At 36.8% G+C, this 19152-nt stretch overlaps 3 protein-coding genes across 3 annotated transcripts in view; all 3 read right to left on the bottom strand.

Moving 5' to 3' along the window:
* The window catches only part of LOC127452486 (syndecan-2-B-like), a 662603-nt gene that overhangs the window by 481870 nt on the left and 161581 nt on the right, over positions 1 to 19152 (bottom strand). The window lies entirely within an intron of this gene.
* On the bottom strand, positions 12557 to 14462 carry LOC127452488 (zymogen granule membrane protein 16-like). Its single transcript, XM_051717947.1, has 4 exons — positions 14425 to 14462; positions 13623 to 13714; positions 13126 to 13252; positions 12557 to 12947 (listed from the first exon to the last, which is right to left on the bottom strand). The coding sequence occupies exons 2-4, from the start codon at positions 13675 to 13677 to the stop codon at positions 12605 to 12607; spliced, it is 525 nt and encodes a 174-aa protein (XP_051573907.1). The 5' UTR covers positions 13678 to 13714; positions 14425 to 14462; the 3' UTR covers positions 12557 to 12604.
* Positions 16113 to 17585, bottom strand: LOC127452487 (zymogen granule membrane protein 16-like). Its single transcript, XM_051717946.1, has 3 exons — positions 17491 to 17585; positions 17010 to 17136; positions 16113 to 16657 (listed from the first exon to the last, which is right to left on the bottom strand). The coding sequence occupies exons 1-3, from the start codon at positions 17543 to 17545 to the stop codon at positions 16303 to 16305; spliced, it is 537 nt and encodes a 178-aa protein (XP_051573906.1). The 5' UTR covers positions 17546 to 17585; the 3' UTR covers positions 16113 to 16302.

Here is a 19152-nt window from a genome sequence, read left to right as displayed (position 1 = left end):
TTTTGAATCAACGTATTCCCAGTCCATTCCTGTGTTTTTATCTCTCTCAGTGTCTGTTCATTTTGTTTTGCTTTTTGGGCTGCTTCAGCATAAGTCAACCCCTCAGATATTCTCACATTTGAACTTTCACAGCATGTTTGTGAGAAATGCATCCCCCAAATCCAGCACTATGCTCACCACCGCAATTGTAGCATTTTGCCTTTGCTCCTTCATCACATTTACCATATTCATGGTCACCCTCACATCTCGCACATCGTTGTTTTCCTCTGCAAACTGCACTAACATGTCCATACTTCTGACACTTGAAGCATCTTAATTGTGGAGGTACATATGGTCTTACTGGGTAACTTACATAGCCTATTCTTACTCTCTCTGGCATTTTTTCTTCATCAAACTGAAGCATAACCAATAGACTATCCATCCTTTCTTTATTTTTAACATATTGAAGCTGTTTTGCTCCAATTACCTTCCCCCCTTCAATACAGCTTTTAATTTTGTCAGCAGGTACATCTGTAGGAATTCCAGTTATTACACCAATTACCCAAGGCTTCCTATTCATCAATGTGCATGATACCGATATTCCAAGCATCGAATTTATACTCAGTGCCTTCTTTTGATGTTTTTCATCTTTACACATGATGATCAAATTTCCATCTCTCAGTCTTAGCACTATTTTTTTCTCCTAATGCTTTTTTCAGAGCTTTGGTCAGTTTAATTGGGTTAATCGTCATGCCCGGTTCTGCGAATTACAACATTACTTTAAATTCTTCTGTAATTTTCCTACTCAGGAGATCCTCCTTTCCACTATCCGTATATGATCCTTGAATACTGGTTTTCTTTCTTTTCCGATTAATTATTTTCCACCATTCATTCCCTCCAGCACTCCCGCTACACGATTCATCCTCCATTTCTGGATCGCTGCCAGAGCTACCTTCATTTTCTGCCATCAGTGCTCCAGTCACAGTCCAGTGCTGCCAACTGCCGACCGCCGATGTTCCGTGCTGCAGTCATGGCCGGCTTATGAATACTTCCGGCATTTCTGTCTTGTAACCTACTCTTCAAATGAAACAATAATATAATCACAATACAAAGTGGTAAAAAAAAAAAAAAAGTATAAAACAACCTCCAAAAAATCTAACATTTTACCCTCTCCAACTTCTTTCACCGCAGTGACTTTAAAATCACTCTTAAGACAACAGGTAGAAAATTACTAACACAAATTAGATCATAAATACAATTGTAAATATAAACAATAATAATAATAATAGTAGTAATAATAACAATAATAATAATAATAACAGAAAAATCAATTTTGACCTCTAAAAAGTTTAACACAAATCTCATACATTTTTGTTTCATAAAACGGCTAAAACACCGATCGTCAGGGACATAATTTCATGTTCCACTATATTATCAGAGTTTGGACATTAACTTTATTACCACCTGCTGGTGGAATCTCTAACCTGCAAATGCAGGAACGAAGTTTAGACTTTGTGCTGAAAACAGACTTGCTTCTCAAATGTCAGCGCAGTGACCTATTACTCAGAAAAATAACAAATTTCACTTTGCGGCACTTCATTAACATACAATAAACCCACAGTATGTGCGCATGTGACATGTTGGAAACTCAAGCAGGCCTTCGTCATAAGTTACAACTTGCAATGCGATTAAGTTTATTTCACATTACAACAACTCTGAATTTATTTGTTATTACAATAATTAAATAAATCATTAATAATTCATAAAATTAAGTCGAAAATGGCAAAAATTGTGATGAGTCAAATTTATAGAATCCAACAAGTTATGACGTTATGATGATTTTTTTTTTTTTTTTACATTGAGTCTGACAAAGGAGTTTTTAATAATAGTTATTGAGATATGACTAATACAATACTGATTTACATACTGTACATGTTTATTTATTGAAAATGAGACCAATTTCCTGATTGTATAAAAGCCATTTTGCACACTGTGCTAAAATGAAAAAAAAAAGCCTTTAAGCAAGTAATAATTATGTTGAAAGAGAAGCAAACTAATCCACAATATGAACAGAACAGAATTCTTTTATTTATTTTTTCATTAGATGTTTTCTTAATGTTTACTTAGAGCAGACAAAGGATAAGACAAATTGAGCAATGTCAAGGCGAAACTGAAACAACACTGCCCTCCTGTGTTCCATTGGTGTAGTACACAGCCCAGTGAGCGCCAGTGGAGGTGATGCTATTGCCATTCTGTAGAACACTGAGGAACAGTGTTGTGCGTAATGCATTACCAAGTAATTAATTAATGTAATTAAATTACTTTTTCATTGAAAAAATAGTGAATTCAAAATTGAAATTTAACGTCTAATGTTAAAATATCTAATTGCACTGTAGAATATATAATTAGTAGTTAGATTCTTTAGAGTAACTTAACCCAACACTGCTGAGGAAATGCAGTTCACATCCATCATGGGTCGGGTAGAAGTTAAATGAAGTTCCAGAAGGCTGCCCCACTTTAAATGATCGCCCATGATTGGTGACAAACATCACCTCATAGATGTAACCGTTGTCATACTTTCCAGACACCTGAATGATGGATTCATTGTCAAGGAGTGTCATCTCCATTACAGTGCCATAATTTGCACCAATCACTTCTGTCCAGTCACGGTCATATCTCAGCTGGATCCTAAACAGATGTGTGTCATCAGTGTTCTAATACATCATATGTGGATATATGCAAATGTACAGGCCATAAGGAATAACATGTTTAAGAACCAGAACTTAAAGGTGCACTAAGTAATTTTTTTCTCATTTAAAAAGCTGTACTCCTTAAGAAATTAAATGTAATTTTGAAATATATGTAGGAAAACATGACCACTCACCTTAAAATGAAGACTCCAGTCATATCAGTAACCTTATAAAAGCTGTTTTATTCTACATGGAGAGGGTCCACACATGGGGGTTGCCATGTTAGATACACATGACCAGCCAAATACTACTCGCTTAATCTCAGTAACCATCCTGTTATTTGACACTTTCACTCATTGATTAAAATAATCATGGCTGACTGTGAATTGTGAATTTTTACATTGGCATCTGTAACTGAAAACGATTGCGTTTGAATGATGCTGCATCCAAGCCACTAGGTGTCAGTGTAAGTCTAAGATGACATGAACAAGAACTAACTTGGTGCACCTTTAAGAAATAGGTTTATCAATCCACAATATTCCACAACGTCTCCACTACATTTCGCAAGGTGGGCGGAATTTCCGGTTGGCTATCGGAAGTGCAGTTGGTTGGCATTTTGTGTGTAGCTGGTCACTGCTTGTTTGCAAACCTTGCGGTGTGATTCTTGCTTTTTAAATTTTGTAAAATGTCTCAATTTTCCCGGACAATGTATGCAGTTAATGGGTATCCTATTAATCAAGCGAAACTGAAGTTTAGTCTAAAACAGCAATGTTATTATCAGAAACCACTCACAAAGCAAAGCGCTCCAATCCCAGTTGCTGCTTCTTCCCATGTCTGCCTACAGAAGGATTGACTTAGGAACATCTGTTTGAAAAAGCTTGGAATAATTTGTTTGTGTGCTCTTTTCACTTTATTGGCAAGAAGTCAACAGCAGGGATTACTTATATTATCCACCGTTATTAGGGGTGTGACGATACACTTAGCTCACGAGACAAGACGATACACAATACTGGGTTCACGAGAACGAGATGAGACGATATATATACAACACTATATACACTACCGGTCAAAAAATTTTAAACACTTACTCATTCTTTATTATAATTTTTTTTTTTTTTTTTTTCTTTTTTTTTTTTTTCACATTTTTAAATAATAGTAAAGTTATCAAAACTATGGAATAATTGAAATGGAAATATGGGAATTATGTTGTGACTAAACAAAATCCAAAATAAATATTATATTGTTATAGTGTTATATTTTAGCATCTTCAAAGTAGTCACCCTTTGCCTAGAATTTGCAGACATGTACTCTTGACATTTTCTCAACCAACTTCTTGAGGTATCACCCTGGGATGCTTTTTAAACAGTATTGAAGGAGTTCCCATCTATGTTGGGCACTTATTGGCTGCTTTTCCTTATTATCTGGTCCAAGTCATCAATTTCAAAAACTTTTTTTTAATTTTTTTTAATAATTTTTAGTTAAGATCACGAGAAACATTTCAGGCAAGTGTTTAAAAACTTTTGACCGGTAGTGTATATGTCTTTTATTCGACTGAAAGTCACAAAATGCAAAACAATGCAGGTGCATTTTGAAATGATTTAACTAATCATCCTGTAATGAATGTCATTTCAGTTCTACTTTCTGAGTATGAATTATCATATGCAGTAAAAGACAGAACAATATGTAAGCACTGTAAAAGGTTTTGCCACAAACTCAACTGACTGGCTTCTCTGCTGTATGATTTCACATGAGTCTCTTCAGACCTGGTTGATTTTAGTTGAGAGCTGCGGTGGTTCTGTAGGTGTCTTTGCATAGTGCTTGTGTTAGCCGCGGTGTACAGCACTATTTTCTTACAGTGCTTACATATTGACTGCGTCTCGTTTGGAAGGCTGTGTCCTCCGGAGGTCGCATTTGTCGGCCGCAAACGTCAACGAGGCTGTCTCGGAAAAAAAAAAAAAAAATGAAACGAGACAGCCTCGACAGCATTCCAAAGGCGACACAGCCTTTGTTCGTGTCTTGTCTGTTACTCTGTCGCCGTTTATTGTTTCCACTGGGTATCTAAAATGCTGCCACACAAATGATTTAAAAGTGGCGGGGGCATCTTCTATGCTAATTTCACCTTACATCATGCTGATATCGTGAGACAGCTTTTCACCTCAATGAGAAATATCGTCACGTATTAATACCCCTAACTGTTATGGTCCGGCTACAATAGACCAGAAATAAATTACATAAACGATTGCATTATTGTGCTAATAGGCAGGGTTGGGAGAGTTACTTTTGAAATTAATTCCACTACAGATTACAGAATACATGCTGTAAAATGTAATTTGTAACGTATTTCGTTAGATTACTCAAGGTCAGTAACGTATTCTAAATACTTTGGATTACTTCTTCAGCACTGGTAGATTTTTTCACTTGTTTTGACAATAAAAACTCTGCCAGTACAGTAAGACAAAATACACATGTTAAAAATACATTCTCTGAAAAACCTAAATATCTTATGCAGTATTGTTTCTAAAACAAGATAAATCAAATTGATCTTGTTTTAAGGATTTTTAGATATTTTTTTCCAGAAAACAATTCAAAAATTATTATCAAGAATATGATTTTTGCCCTAATATCAAAGGTCTTACTAGAAAAAAGAAATTATGATCCAACGCGAATTTCCTTGATAAAAAAATATGATCGTGCCTGGTAACGTGCATGTAAAATGGCTAGAAATAGCATTTTATCTTAGCATAAAGATAACAATTTACACAAGGTTTATTTCTATTTCTTCTGCTTCAAACTTACTTCAAACTTACTTCTCCGTCTGCTCGTATGAATGTAACACATCATAAGAAAGTGTTTCACCGCTGTTCAAATGCACTTTGGATCACATCATTTATATGTATAAATGTTTTCCATCTGAAAGGACTAAATATTAAATGAAACAATTGACAATAAAATGTAAAGTAATCTCTTCAGTAATCAAAATACTTTTTGAATGTAACTGTATTCTAAATACCAATGATTTAAATTGTAACTGTAGTGGAATACAGTTACTTATATATATTGTATTTTAAATACGTAATCCCGTTACATGTATTCTAACAGGTGTGTGCACGTGCTGAAATTTCATTAGACATTTTGAGAGTTTGTTCATTTCTTTTCAGCATATTTTTTTTTGTGAATGCTCCACATGTTCTGAAATGGCATTATTACTGAGTATAAAATGGAGCTGTGTTTTTCCTGAACTGTCTGTGAGTAGTGACAGTCATCGACTGCAGGAACATCGGATGGCTCCCCGGACCAGGGAAAGAGTGGGGGTTGAAAACCTAGGATGCACTTGAAAGGCGTGGTTCCAGTAGCTGGTTTGAACAGAGAGTTCTGAGCATATTCTGCCCAGGGCAGGAAACGGCTCCAGTCGTGCTGATTGACTTGACAGTAGACCAGGAGGAATTTACCAAGGTCCTGATTAAGATGTTCGGCTTGACCGTTGGATTGAGGATGGTAACCAGAGGTTAAACTCACATTGACATTGAGCAGTTTGAAGAAGGCTGACCAGACTCGGGAGGTGAATTGGGGACCCCGGTCGGAGACAATGTCTTCAGGTAGGCAATAAAAGTGGAAGACGTACTGAAACAGGTTCTCAGCACATTCCATAGATGAGGGGAGCTTGGGCAGAGGGATGAACCTACAAGCCATAGAGAAGCGGTCCACCATGGTTAAGATGGTAGTAAAACCTTGAGATTTGGGTAGATCCGTCAAGAAATCTACGGCGATATGGGACCAACGACGTCGAGGAGCAGGTAGAGGCTGAAGGAGACCAGATGGGAGCTGTCGAATAGATTTAGAAGTGGCACACACATTGCAGTTTTTTACATAGTCAGCGACCTCGGTCGCTAGGTTCTCCCACCAAAACCTGTTTTGCACTAACCTGCAAGTAACTTGAGTGCCTGGAGGTCCCGAGTAGGCCGAGTCATGAACCCACTGTAGAACTCTGTTGCGTAAGGAGCTGGGAACAAAGACCTTATCTGGAGGGCAGTCAGCGGGAGTGGGTTCTTGGTTCTGAGCTTGGGTGATGTCAGCCATTATGTCCCATTGTACGGGAGCGACAATGATAGCAGGTGGGATAATGGAAGTCACAGGGTTGTTGCCAGTAGAGGACCCATGAATGCGGTACAAAGCGTCGGCTTTGGTGTTCCTGGAGCCAGGTCTAAAGGTGATGGTGAAATCGAACCTGGAGAAGAAGAGAGACCATCGAGCTTGACGAGGATTTAAGCTTTTGGCAGACTGAATGTACTCCAGGTTGCGATGATCTGTGATCACCAGAAAAGGATGACGAGCTCCCTCCAGCCAGTGTCTCCACTCCTCGAAAGCCACCTTCATGGCTAAAAGTTCACGGTTGCTGACATTGTAATTTCTCTCAGCAGCTGATAACTTGCGTGAGTAGAAGGCACAGGGATGGAGTTTGGAGATCCTTGTCGTTGGGAGAGTAACGCACCAACTCCTGAGTCCGAGGCATCAGCTTCCAGCACGAAGGGTCGAGTGGGGTCAGGATGAATGGGGGCAGTAGTGAAGCGACATTTGAGGTCATCGAAGGCTTGACGGGCAGGAGATGTCCAGTTTAGTTTCTGGCTTTACCACAGAGCAATGAGGTGAGTGGGGCAGCCACCGAGCTGAAACCTCGGATGAACCATCTGTAGAAATTAGCAAAACCAAGGAAGCACTGTAGTTCCTTGACAGACACCGGTAGTGGCCACTGCAGTACGGATTGTACCTTGGAAGAATCCCTCGGGGGAGATAACATACCCCAGGAAATAGATGGCCGACTGGTGAAACTCACATTTCTCTATCTTGGCGTATATTTGATGTTGAATGAGGCAGTTGAGTACCACTCTGACGTGTTGAACGTGCTCATCAAGGGAAGAAGAATATATCAGAATGTCATCGATGTAGACTATCACCCATTTGCCAATAAGATCACGAAAAATGTGATTAACAAAGGCTTGGAAGAAGATGGACTATTGGAAAGTCCGAAAGGCATTACCTGGTATTCGTAGTGGCCAGTGTGTGTAGAAAAGGCTGTCTTCCATTCATCCCCCTCCCGGATGTGGATTAAATTGTAGGCGTGACGAAGATCTAGCTTGGTCTAGTCTGAATCCTGTAATACACGAGCATCCTGCTGTCTGGACCTCCTCTGTATCTGCAGTAAATACATAATCTCGGTACAGCAAACTCTTCAGGTTCTGACTAGACTCAATATATGCTTTAAAATAACCATAATTATCTACAGTTCTCAAAACATGTCCACATTTACAGCTGTGAAGGCGCTAATAGGCTACATAGCTTTTCAGGTTAGTCTGCTCAGGTTCTTAAGGAATAAATAGGCTCACTTTGGTAAAAATTACGTAATTATTTCTCACAAAATGTGTCTATTGAAATTGTGTTGTGTGACTGTTGTGTTGCAGTTCAGTAAATTCCACTTCCTATCATTCCAATTCAAATTCAAATTCAACTTCCTGTGGGGCCTGGCCAATTCAATTCAAATTCCAACTCATGAATTGAAAGGGAGTTAATTCTGAAATTCTGAATTTTGCACAACCCTGCTTCATACACTTCAGGTTTTACACGTTTGGTCAGAGATAAATGTCAAAAGTGATACTCACACATAGCCATGGCCACTGTAAAACTCCAAAGAGAAGAAGAAGAAGAAAAAGAAGCATTTTGAATAGGTTGCTGTCCAACACACACTAAAAGGAACTGAACAGATGAGGTGTTTGCTCATTAAACAGTTAATAAAGACTTGACATTCAGTTTATGCCTGTCTACTCCATAGAAACAGAGCTTCTGTGTTCTGTTAATTTTAATTTGTCCTTTTAATGAGACTCTTAACCGTTCATTCAAAAAGACTGTCTCTGCTATTTTTTTAATTGTTGTTTTTAGTCATTTGAGTCACAAGTGCTAATAAGTGGTAAGTATCCACTATAAATGATAACTAATTGCATTACTTTTGAAATACTTTACAAACTGATGCTTGTGGGGATGGGGGCATGGTCAGGGAGACCAAAAGAGAGGGACCAGAGAGAAACTGTGTGTGCAGCAAGACTAATTGACTCGTTTTTGTGTGATTATTTGGCCACTGAGTGCCCTTTTTTTCTGAGTTTTGTGAACGAAGCTGAAGAGTAATAAAATACTCACATTGGCTGTTTCCGCTGTCTCCTGACTCATCCATTTGCCCTGAGAATATGATCTCTGTTACACTGGTGCCGAAACCCGGGATTTGGAGGATAATGTCGTCTTGGTCCCTTCACCACTGGGCAAAGTAATCAAGTTCTTCGCCAGCATCCAGCAGAACCAACATCAAGCCCTCATGGATTTATGCCTGGTGCAGGAACAGCATTTCCATATTTTTCAATTATTAAAGATCGGTTGTATCGAGTGATGCAGGACACTCAAACAAAAGAAAATACAACCCAATTATTAGTACCGAAGAGCCGTCGGGAAACCCTCTTTCAGGCGGCTCACCATAATCCAGTGGCTGGTCATCTAGGTCATGAGAAAACGCTTAACCAAATAATGGCCTGTTTTTTTTTTTTTTTGGCCGGGCATTCACGGGGATGTTCGCAAGTGGTGTGCGGCGTGCCGTGAATGTCAGTTGGTGAATCCACCAGCCACCCCAAAAGTGCCATTGCGCACTCTACCGCTAATCGAGGTCCCCTTCGAAAGAATTGGCATGGACCTCGTCGGGCCATTAGAACGGACCGTGCACGAGCATAGCTTTGTATTAGTTCTGGTGGACTATGCAATGCGATATCCAGAAGAAGTGCCCCTGCACAACATCTCAGCATGTAGAGTTGCGGAGGCACTCTTCAGAATAATCTCCTGAGTGGGGATTCCAAAAGAAATCCTCACTGATCAGGGCGCTACATTTATGTCACAAACACTACGCAAACTGTACAAATTGTTAGGCATTAAATCGATTCGCACAAGTGTTTACCACCCACAAACAGATGGGTTGGTGGAACTATTTAATAAAACCTTAAAAAATATGATTCGTAAGTTCGTACACAAGGATGCTAGAAATTGGGGATAAGTGGCTCAACTCCTGTTATTTGCAGTTCGAGAGGTCCCACAAGCCTCCACAGGGTTTTCCCCATTCGAGCTGCTGTATGGGTATTGGCCACGCTGCATGCTCGATGTGATGCGGGAAGCTTGGGAGGAGGGACCTTCAAACAGTAAAAATGAAATTCAGTACATTCTTGATCTTAGAGCAAAACTTCACACTTTGGGTCAATTAACACAGGAAAATTTGCTCCAAGCTCAGGGACGTCAAAGCCGACTGTATGACAGGGGCACTTGACTACGGGAATTTGCACCGGGAGATAAAGTGCTTGTATTACTGCCCACCTCAAGCTCTAAATTACTTGCCAAGTGGCAAGGGCCCTTTGAGGTCACACGGCGAGTTGGAGATCTCGATTATGAGGTTAGGCAAACGGACAGGGGCGGAGCATGACAAATTTAGCACATCAACCTCCTAAAATCATGGAGGGGGGCAGTCCCTGTGGCCTTGGCAATGGTAGTTCCGGAGAGGGCAGAGCTCGGGCTGGAGGTGACTCTCAAACCAAATTAATTTACCCCTGTCCCATGTGGAGACCACCTCTCACCGTCACAGCTCACAGACATGGCCAAGTTGCAAGTGGAATTCGCGGACGTGCTCCCGCCTCTCCCCGGTCACATGAACCTCATAAAACACCATATCGAGACCACCCTGGGGGTGGTGGTTCATAGCCACCCCTATTGCCTTCCTGAACACAAGAAAAGGGTTGTTCAGGAAGAATTAAAGGCAATGCTTGAGATGGGCATAATAGAAGAGTCGCACAGCAATTGGGCCAGCCCGGTAGTTCTGTGTAGACTATCACAAAGTGAACACTGTGTCCAAATTTTACACGTACCCAATGCCTCGGATTGACGAGTTGCTCGACCGGTTGGGCACGGCTCAATTTTATTCGACACTGGATTTAACAAAGGGTTATCGGCAGAACCATATAACTCCAATCTCCCAAGAAAAAAACGGCTTTTTCCACACCATTCTGCTTACACCAATCTGTGACTCTTCCTTTCGGTTTGTTCAGGGCCCCGACCACGTTTCAGTGTCTCATGGACAAAATTTTCAGACCACTGAAAGAGGGTTTCCCGACGGTTCTTCGGTACTAATAATTCGACTGGAAAAAGCGCTCGCCGCCCATTCTCGATTCCTCAAGTACATCACTGCGACACATATGTTGCTATCTTCTTAATACTGTAAAATTAACGCTTAAATTGTTTAAAATTAAAATCAGTTCATGAGCATGTCGTTGTTATTTTGCTAGCCATCTTAAACTGATCTTTAACTTTATATGTTGTTCTTTTGATAAACATAGTTTACTGATGCACGTAGTTACACATACTTAGACTATTCATAACAGACTGCGCATGTGCAAGAAGTTGACGAAACTTCTAGACACGACCATTTAGAATGGCATGAACACAAGCGGAGTGATACAAACAGTGAAGCGTCTGATTGCTGATGTTCTGATACATCAGTACTCACAGAACGTCTCTTGTCCAATCAGATTCGAGGACCAGAATTAATATATAAACACACAGACACACACACACATATATACGCGTATATATATATATATATATATATATATATATATATATATATATATATATATATATATATATATATATATATATATATAATTGTTTTTTGTTTTGTTTTTTTCACCAGAACCACATGAAGGCATAGGGCCACTCAAAAAGTCATTTCTAAATGAGGATGTGTGTGTTTGGTGTCCAGTAAGTCTGTTGGGTTTTTCAGTCACACAAAACCATGAAGCAATACTTTTCCAGTGTTTGCACTTTTGGTTACACTGTCAGACCAGTTTTTTCCCAGATACAGCAATGACTCATTGCCAGATTTTGTGTATCTGTGTATTTGTGTGTCTGGTAAAAATGTGACACTCGCAACAACAAAAATGTTTCTTGCAACAAAAATACTATAAGATATTTAGATATCACTTATATTATCTGGGGAAATCAGTTCCATAACAGAGTTTAAAAGTGAATGTGATTGAAAAAATCTGTCTTTTTTGTTTGATGTATTTGATGTTGGTGGCATATTGTACTGTATTAAAGGCCAAATGTCTTTTTTCACTTTCTAATGAACAAAGAGGTTGTTTTGAGAGTTTTTCTGCATGACAGTTCTGTCACATGGCAGGGAAAAATAAATACGTTGTGTTCCAACATTTTGCATTTAATTGTATTACAAGTTCCACAGAAGATATTTTGATGTGAAAAAAAATAGATAAAAATTTTACAAAAACATTGTCAAAGCAAGAAAGTAAAATGTAAAAAAAATAAAATAAAATAAATAAATAAAATAAAATTATAAAAACAATCATCATCACCATAATTGAAAAAAAAAAAAAATACACCATAACAGTCCTCATGAAAGTAAAGTACAGGGACATTCCATTCTTCATAACAAACTTTTACTCACATTGTTGTGTGAAACATTGATCCTTGATATCTGACTAATTTTGCATGTCTCTGTAGCTAACTTCATTCTTCTAACAAATAATATCACGTAATATATACTGTATATGGGGAGCACATCATACTACCCCCTTATTACTGTGTCACATTATCTTTGAGATTTATCATTATCTTTAAAAAAAAATTATTATTATTATTATTATTATTAGTTGTTTATAAAGACAAGTAAATTAATTTCTTGAATAAAACAAACTGACTGAGATTATATAACAATACCTCCTAAACCTAACACAGACTACTATAAATATTCATCATCAATATCATCAAATTGTTAAAGATAAAGTAAAGAAAGAAATAATCTTTTCTATATATCAGATTAACTGATTCATCTAAAGGCAGAACTATTAGCCAATAAGATTCACAGGTGTGGACACAGGTGTGTCATATTTATGTATGGCCCAGTGAGCACCAATGGAGGTGATGCCATTGCCATCCTGTCGACCACTGAGAAAACGCACTTCACTTCCTCTGTGGGTTGGGTAGAAGTTAAATGAGGTACCAGAAGGCTGCCCCACTTTAAAGAAGCGCCCCAGATTAGTGCCAAACACAAGCTCGTAGACGTAACCATTGTGCTTTCCAGAGATCTGAACAATGGATTCTCTGTCGTAGAGTTCCATCTCTATTGGATGGCCATTATTATTTTGACCAACCATTGTCGTCCAGTTACTGTCATATCTCAGCTGGAGCCTAAACAAATATGTGACCAAGGCACAGAAAGATCACAGAGTGTAACTCTTAATCTAAACCATGAAGAATTCGTCAAATGTTTTCAACATTTTACAAAAACAAAATTTTATTTTCTGTTTTTTTAATAGTAACAGGTATAGATGATCTAGACTGTAAATTGTTACTTGAGCAAACTTACCCAGTGATATAGCTGTTAGAGTATTCCCAAGCCCTGATACCAGTGATATGACCTTCATGTGCAGTTGAAAATTCACTCCCACTGCCGCCTCCAACAGCCGGTGAGTAGGAGAAAAGATCAGGTAAAGCTGAAAGACAGAGTAAACAGCTATGAGACAAAACTGTATACTTTATGTAATAAAAGTAATAAATTAATAAAGGCAAACAATAAAATAACTTCTGTTTAGCATACATGTTTATGTGTTATAAGTTAGATTGAAATAACACATTTCATATTTAGGGCAACAGTTCATATTTTATTTTCATTATTAATTCATTTCAAAAGCTATCGCTAAGTCAGAATGGTGAGGACTGTGATGCTTAATAATAATAATAATAATAATAATAATAATAAAGTGTATAAGCCCCACCAATTAAAAAATACTTATGTGTTTAAGGCATATCTGAATTTATTTGATAATGCATACTTATCACAGATGTGTTGTGAGTGATACTCACGCAAGGTCTTGCCAATGGTACAAACAGCAGAAAGAATCAGAAAAAGGTACAGCATTTTGGGATAAGTTGTTGTCTACCACACTCTAAACAAACTAAGGATATAAAAGAAATTAGATGTTTACTAACTAAATTGAAAATTCTTGGCTGCCAGTGTTTTACTCTACACTATACAATCTGTATCAATGGCTTATGACACTACTGACGCAGTGTATGTGTTCTTACAGCTGCTGAGCAAGACACACAACCCTAAAAAATGTCATTACCCTTTCATTCAGATTAAGTCTATTTCATTGAGCCAACATAATATAGTTGTATTAATAAAAGCATTCTTTGTATTTGACTGTATAGGGAGAACATGTGTTGAAATTAAGTGCTATTTTCTGCATTTTTGAGCTAGATGAGAATAGGAAGAGATTTGTGGAAATTGAAATCCCCTGCCCAGTTTTATCAATGCTACATTAACACCACAAAAAAAAAAAATAAATAAAATAAATAAATAAATAATGTAGTCCCAACTCAAATGGATTAAATAAACCTTCATTTTACACATTTAAATGGATAGAACACAATTAAATAAAGTTGTAACAAAATGGTCTAGAATAATGATATTTTAGTTCATTTTAATTAAGTAATGAATGAAAAATGTCTGTTAAATGTCCAATGACAGCTAGTTACACAATTAATGAATAAATTTCATTTAACATACTGCTGATAAATAATCAGTGTTTTGATATATACATAGACACATGCTCATCTATAGATAAATATGATGGCTAAGAAAAGGAAATGCATAAATACCTACCTGCACTTAAGCCTGTTGTGGTTGATAGCCTGTTGAGGAGATTTGTCAATTGACTGAACCTGTGTTAAGACTCTGCTGCTTGTCAAACCACTTCTAAAGGTTAAACATTGTGCCTTTGTGTCCAGTTTCATTTGTGACACTCCTCAGATGTTTAGAACTCACAACCAGTGGTGTATATTCCAAGAGATATCACAGCCACCAACTTCAGTTTTTACTTTCTGCTTTAAAATATTTTTGAGAATAACTTTCAGAACTTAATCCAAAATACCTGAAATGTGTGCTTAGTCTAATATTGTACTTAAAAAATAAAAGATTAACACTTTTTGTGTCTTTCAGGTTCTAACAGCTGCTCCCATTTTGTTGAATTCCTTTAATAAATGTGGATTAATTGGATTCACATTATTTTTGGTGGCTATGTTTGTGGGACTGATATTTGCTTTCAGCTTTCCATATTAAATGTATTGGCTTTTTAGTATTATATTTTCATTGACCTTGTCGTGTATGTGCGACACAGCTTCATCCTTGCAGTGCCACGTTTTTGTACATAACAATGGGGCATTTCTCGTGAACACATAAGAGTACTTGAAATAAATTGATTCCAAATGACTCATGGCAGATAAAAACATATGCTAATATTAGCTTCTCTACAATTTATTCACAGAACATTTGTGTGGTTTCTCTATGAAATAACTAACCAGTCATTGGAGGATACAGATGACTTGTTTACTTCACATCAGATCTTTTACAAACGTTAACAGCAAAATGTTCTGCATACAAATCAGCCTGTAATAGTCAGCACTGTACTTACTGCATGGCGTAACATATAAGTTACCAACCTGGTAAAAAAAAATACCACTAATCCATGCATTGAAACATAAACAACAACAACAACATGTTTGTAATTATAAAAAAAAGAAATATGAAAAATATTTGTATAAATGGTAAGGTGTAAGGTCTGGCAGCCCATCAGCTTTGAAAACAAATGTTTATATACGCTTGAATATGTGGCCCCCACAGCTGTCAGCTCAATAGGGCCCTGTGACTATGAGGGCCATCAGCCCACTTATTGCACCCTTTTGCCTTCCTGTTTCTAATTACATTTTTTTTTTTTTTTTAGCCACTCTTTAAAAATTAGCATTTTCTGACTATTATTTCATACTTAAGGCTTTATAGGGTTAAGCTTTATGATTTGTATAAAAAGTGCTGTCGAACAAAAACATTTATTATACTATTCATTACTATAACTGCATTTCTCCCCAATTTTACAAAAAAAAAAAAAAATAAATAAATAACTGGGCTTAGGTGGTTGGGAAAAAGAAGATATTGATGTTTTGATCTAGAAACGTAAAGTTTGTCAAGACAAACTGTAATGTTGGTTTGACAAAAACTTGCCTGAAAGTATAAAGTAGTTTTAAATGCTTGAATTTAGACATATTTACAGGGTTTACAGTAAGAGAAAGAAAGAAAGAAAGAATATTAAAGCAGATAAAAGAAAATTGGCCCCGGGGCCCTTGCTAGTCATAATCCACCCCTGACTGTGACCAGAAATGTAGATATGAAACCAATTAAGAAGTTGCTGAAAGTTGGCTGACCTTCTCATGTTGACTTTAAATGTCCTATACAATTTTGCTCAAAGTGTAATGGGTAGTAATAAAGGCAAGACAATTATAATAATGCTGTTCATTTTTTATTCAGAATAAAGATTCCTTGAGTTTATTTTGGAACATCTATTTACACTGAACATAAAGTATAGGCTGAAAGGAACAAAACATGTAATTATCATGTTGAAAGAGAAGTTTGCATAAAATGTGAACAGAAATAAAAAAGTTAAACATTTCCTTAGTGTTGGCAGGAAGAATTCAGTAAAATTGATTTATTTCAAGGCAGAGCTGAGCTTGGACTACCCAAAGCCATTACATTGTTGGCACTGGTGTAGTACACAGCCCAGTGAGTGCCAATGGAGGTGATGCCATTGCCATTCTGTCGAACACTGAGGAAACGCAGTTCACTTCCATCATGGGTCGGGTAGAAGTTAAATGAAGTTCCAGAAGGCTGCCCCACTTTAAATGATCGCCCATGATTGGTGACAAACATCACCTCATAGATGTAACCGTTGTCATACTTTCCAGACACCTGAATGATGGATTCATTTTCAAGGAGTGTCATCTCCATTAGAGTGCCATAATTTGCACCAATCACTTCTGTCCAGTCACGGTCATATCTCAGCTGGATCCTAAACAGATGTGTGTCATCATCAGCATTCTGATTTATCATGCAGTGTATACAGCACAAGACCATAAGAAATCAAATATTATATAAACCAGAGATAATTCTGTACAAAGACACAATTAGCAAAAAGCTGCTCATTTCTTGCTAATAATGACAGTTGTTTTCAGTGACTCCAGTGTTCTAAAGCAGCCCTTTTTAATGAAATTTTCTTAGCATCTATGCAACTATTAAAGCTTTATTCATTTTTCAAAACCATTTTATAAAACAATTTCACATTCCCTTTCTTGCTCTTTTGAAAACAGTGGTCTGTATGGATGATCAGTGTCCATTGTCCAGTGGTACATGGGTTAACTTACCCACCAATGTGTGCATTAGAATATTCCCAGACTCTGATCCCAGTGATGCGACCCACATGTGCAGTAGAATATTCAGTTCCACTGCCATCCCCAACAGCAAGTGAGTAAGAGTAAAAATGAGGTAAAGCTGAAAGAGGGAATAACAGCTATAAGTCTTTTTGACAAATCTCTGTATGTCTTTCAATGCTAAAAGAACAAATCTAATATGTTACAATTGAGTCTGCCTAAACATCTTATGTTATTGGGTGAAGTATGCTGAAGTCACTCTCCCATTTCATCGTTGAGCAGTTATTGAGAGAATGTACAATAAATATCTTGTTTTTAAAAAAGTATTACTAATTAGATTTTTCTTGTTCCATTGGCAGTATGCTCAACCTGATGAGGTGTTTGCTATACAGGTATAGTTAACTTATTCCTTACATCAGTTTTTGAAGTGTGACTTTGCATATTTAATTAGCTTATGAGTGGTGAGTATACTCACGCATAGCCATGGCCACTTTACAAATCCCTGAGAGAAGCAGAATAAGATGCAGCATTTTGCAATAAGTTATTGTCCAGCACACACTTTAAGAATCTAAGGAACAAAACAGATAAGGAGGTGTTTACTCATTAAACAGTGAATACATAAATGTACTGGCTTTCAGTTTATGCCAGTCATGAACAGAGCCCAACTGGATCTGTAACTTGCATGGCATCACTTTCAAAGTTTTTTGAGCTTTTGTGTCCTGTAGTTGTTGTTCTGCTGTTTGTTCTTAAATGAGGCTCCTGACCTTGGTTTGCTCAAGCAATTTCTGCTATTTGTTTTGCATTGCTTTGGATGAAAAGAGCAAGTGGTATCCAACAAATAAGTGCATTACATATTGACAAACTGCTGCAAAATAATGATAATTGTTTTGCATGTACCCATGAACATGAAAATAATAAATCACTGTTCCTGAAAAAAAAAAATCTTATTAGTAATAGCTGTATATTATTATTCAAAAAACAAACCAAAAAAGAGACTTTTACAATGTTTACATTGTTTCAGAAATATAATGTCATTACCTGCAGTTACGTTTAATGTGGTTGATATTTGAGGAGACCGGTCTGCTGACAAAAAAACATATATTCTCTCTTGTTGTCAAACCTCTTCTATTGGTTAGATGGTATGCCTTTGTTTTCCATTCTGTTTTAAGACACACCTGAGATGGAATGTTTTGGGACTCACAACAAGATTTGGTCCTAAGTACAAGATTAAACCCTGTTTAATATACAGTATATAACATGTTTTTTACCCTATTTAAGATTAGTTTACTTTAGTGCTTAAATCACTTTACAGTAAAACAGTCAGAGGCAAAATATTATCAATGCAAGAAAACACCCAATGTGTGATTACTTGTAATCCACTGTGCGCTAAAAAAAGATAATAAAATGTTTTGTATCTTATGTGTATCATTGAACTTCTAACAGCTGATCAGACCATCCTTACAGGAAAAACATGACTTAATACCTTTTTGTACTTATTTTATTTTACCAGATTAATAATAATAATAATAAAATACTAAGTACAAGTAAGAATATGTTCTATTTTATTTATTTTATTGATTTATGTACGGTTTTGCTTTGGTCGCTAATAAAGTTTTAAAGTTCTTGAAAAATGACAAATGTTTTAGATTAACTTTCTTCACTCTTTTATATGTATATGGTATTGTCAAATCATATGACATTGATAGCTGGAATGTAGCTGAATGACTTCCCTCTTTAGGTATTTGTGCATGTAAAGAATGTCCTTTATTGTTTCTTACACAAACACGCAGTCCCACTGAAATAGAAACCATAACTATCTGATGGAAGGACAGACAATAAAAACATCTATTGTAAAATGTATAAAAGATATGCAGGAAATGCATTACTAATAAGAGCTTTTTTTTTTTTTTTTTCAATTTTTGGATTCTTTTTATTTATAATAATGTATGTTGTGCTAGATATTCAATATACAATGTGTAATTATTTATAGTGTAAAATTATGTTATACATATTTTTATAATGTTTTCTGTCATTGTAGGTAATGTCATTGAAAGGTTTTTTTTTTTTTTTTTTATGTTAGTCATATAATAGTTCTTGTCTTCCCTAACTGTAATGTTTTTGGACACAATGCTATTGT

The sequence above is a fragment of the Myxocyprinus asiaticus genome, chromosome 15 (assembly GCF_019703515.2).
Source record: "Myxocyprinus asiaticus isolate MX2 ecotype Aquarium Trade chromosome 15, UBuf_Myxa_2, whole genome shotgun sequence".
NCBI lineage: Eukaryota > Metazoa > Chordata > Actinopteri > Cypriniformes > Catostomidae > Myxocyprinus > Myxocyprinus asiaticus.
Note: the sequence above shows the minus strand (reverse complement) of the source record. Positions and strands in the feature narration are given on the sequence as shown.

Excerpts from the sequence above, each read along its gene's own strand:
- LOC127452488 (XM_051717947.1), bottom strand. The coding sequence starts at position 13,677 with ATGCTGTACCTTTTTCTGATTCTTTCTGCTGTTTGTACCATTGGCAAG. Across the intron at positions 13,253-13,622 it reads TACCATTGGCAAGACCTTGC|CTTTACCTGATCTTTTCTCC; the intron begins GTGAGTATCACT and ends TCTGTCTTTCAG. Across the intron at positions 12,948-13,125 it reads TCTAACAGCTATATCACTGG|GCTCCAGCTGAGATATGACA; the intron begins GTAAGTTTGCTC and ends ATATTTGTTTAG.
- LOC127452487 (XM_051717946.1), bottom strand. The coding sequence starts at position 17,545 with ATGCTGCATCTTATTCTGCTTCTCTCAGGGATTTGTAAAGTGGCCATG. Across the intron at positions 17,137-17,490 it reads TAAAGTGGCCATGGCTATGC|CTTTACCTCATTTTTACTCT; the intron begins GTGAGTATACTC and ends TCCCTCTTTCAG. Across the intron at positions 16,658-17,009 it reads TCTAATGCACACATTGGTGG|GATCCAGCTGAGATATGACC; the intron begins GTAAGTTAACCC and ends ACATCTGTTTAG.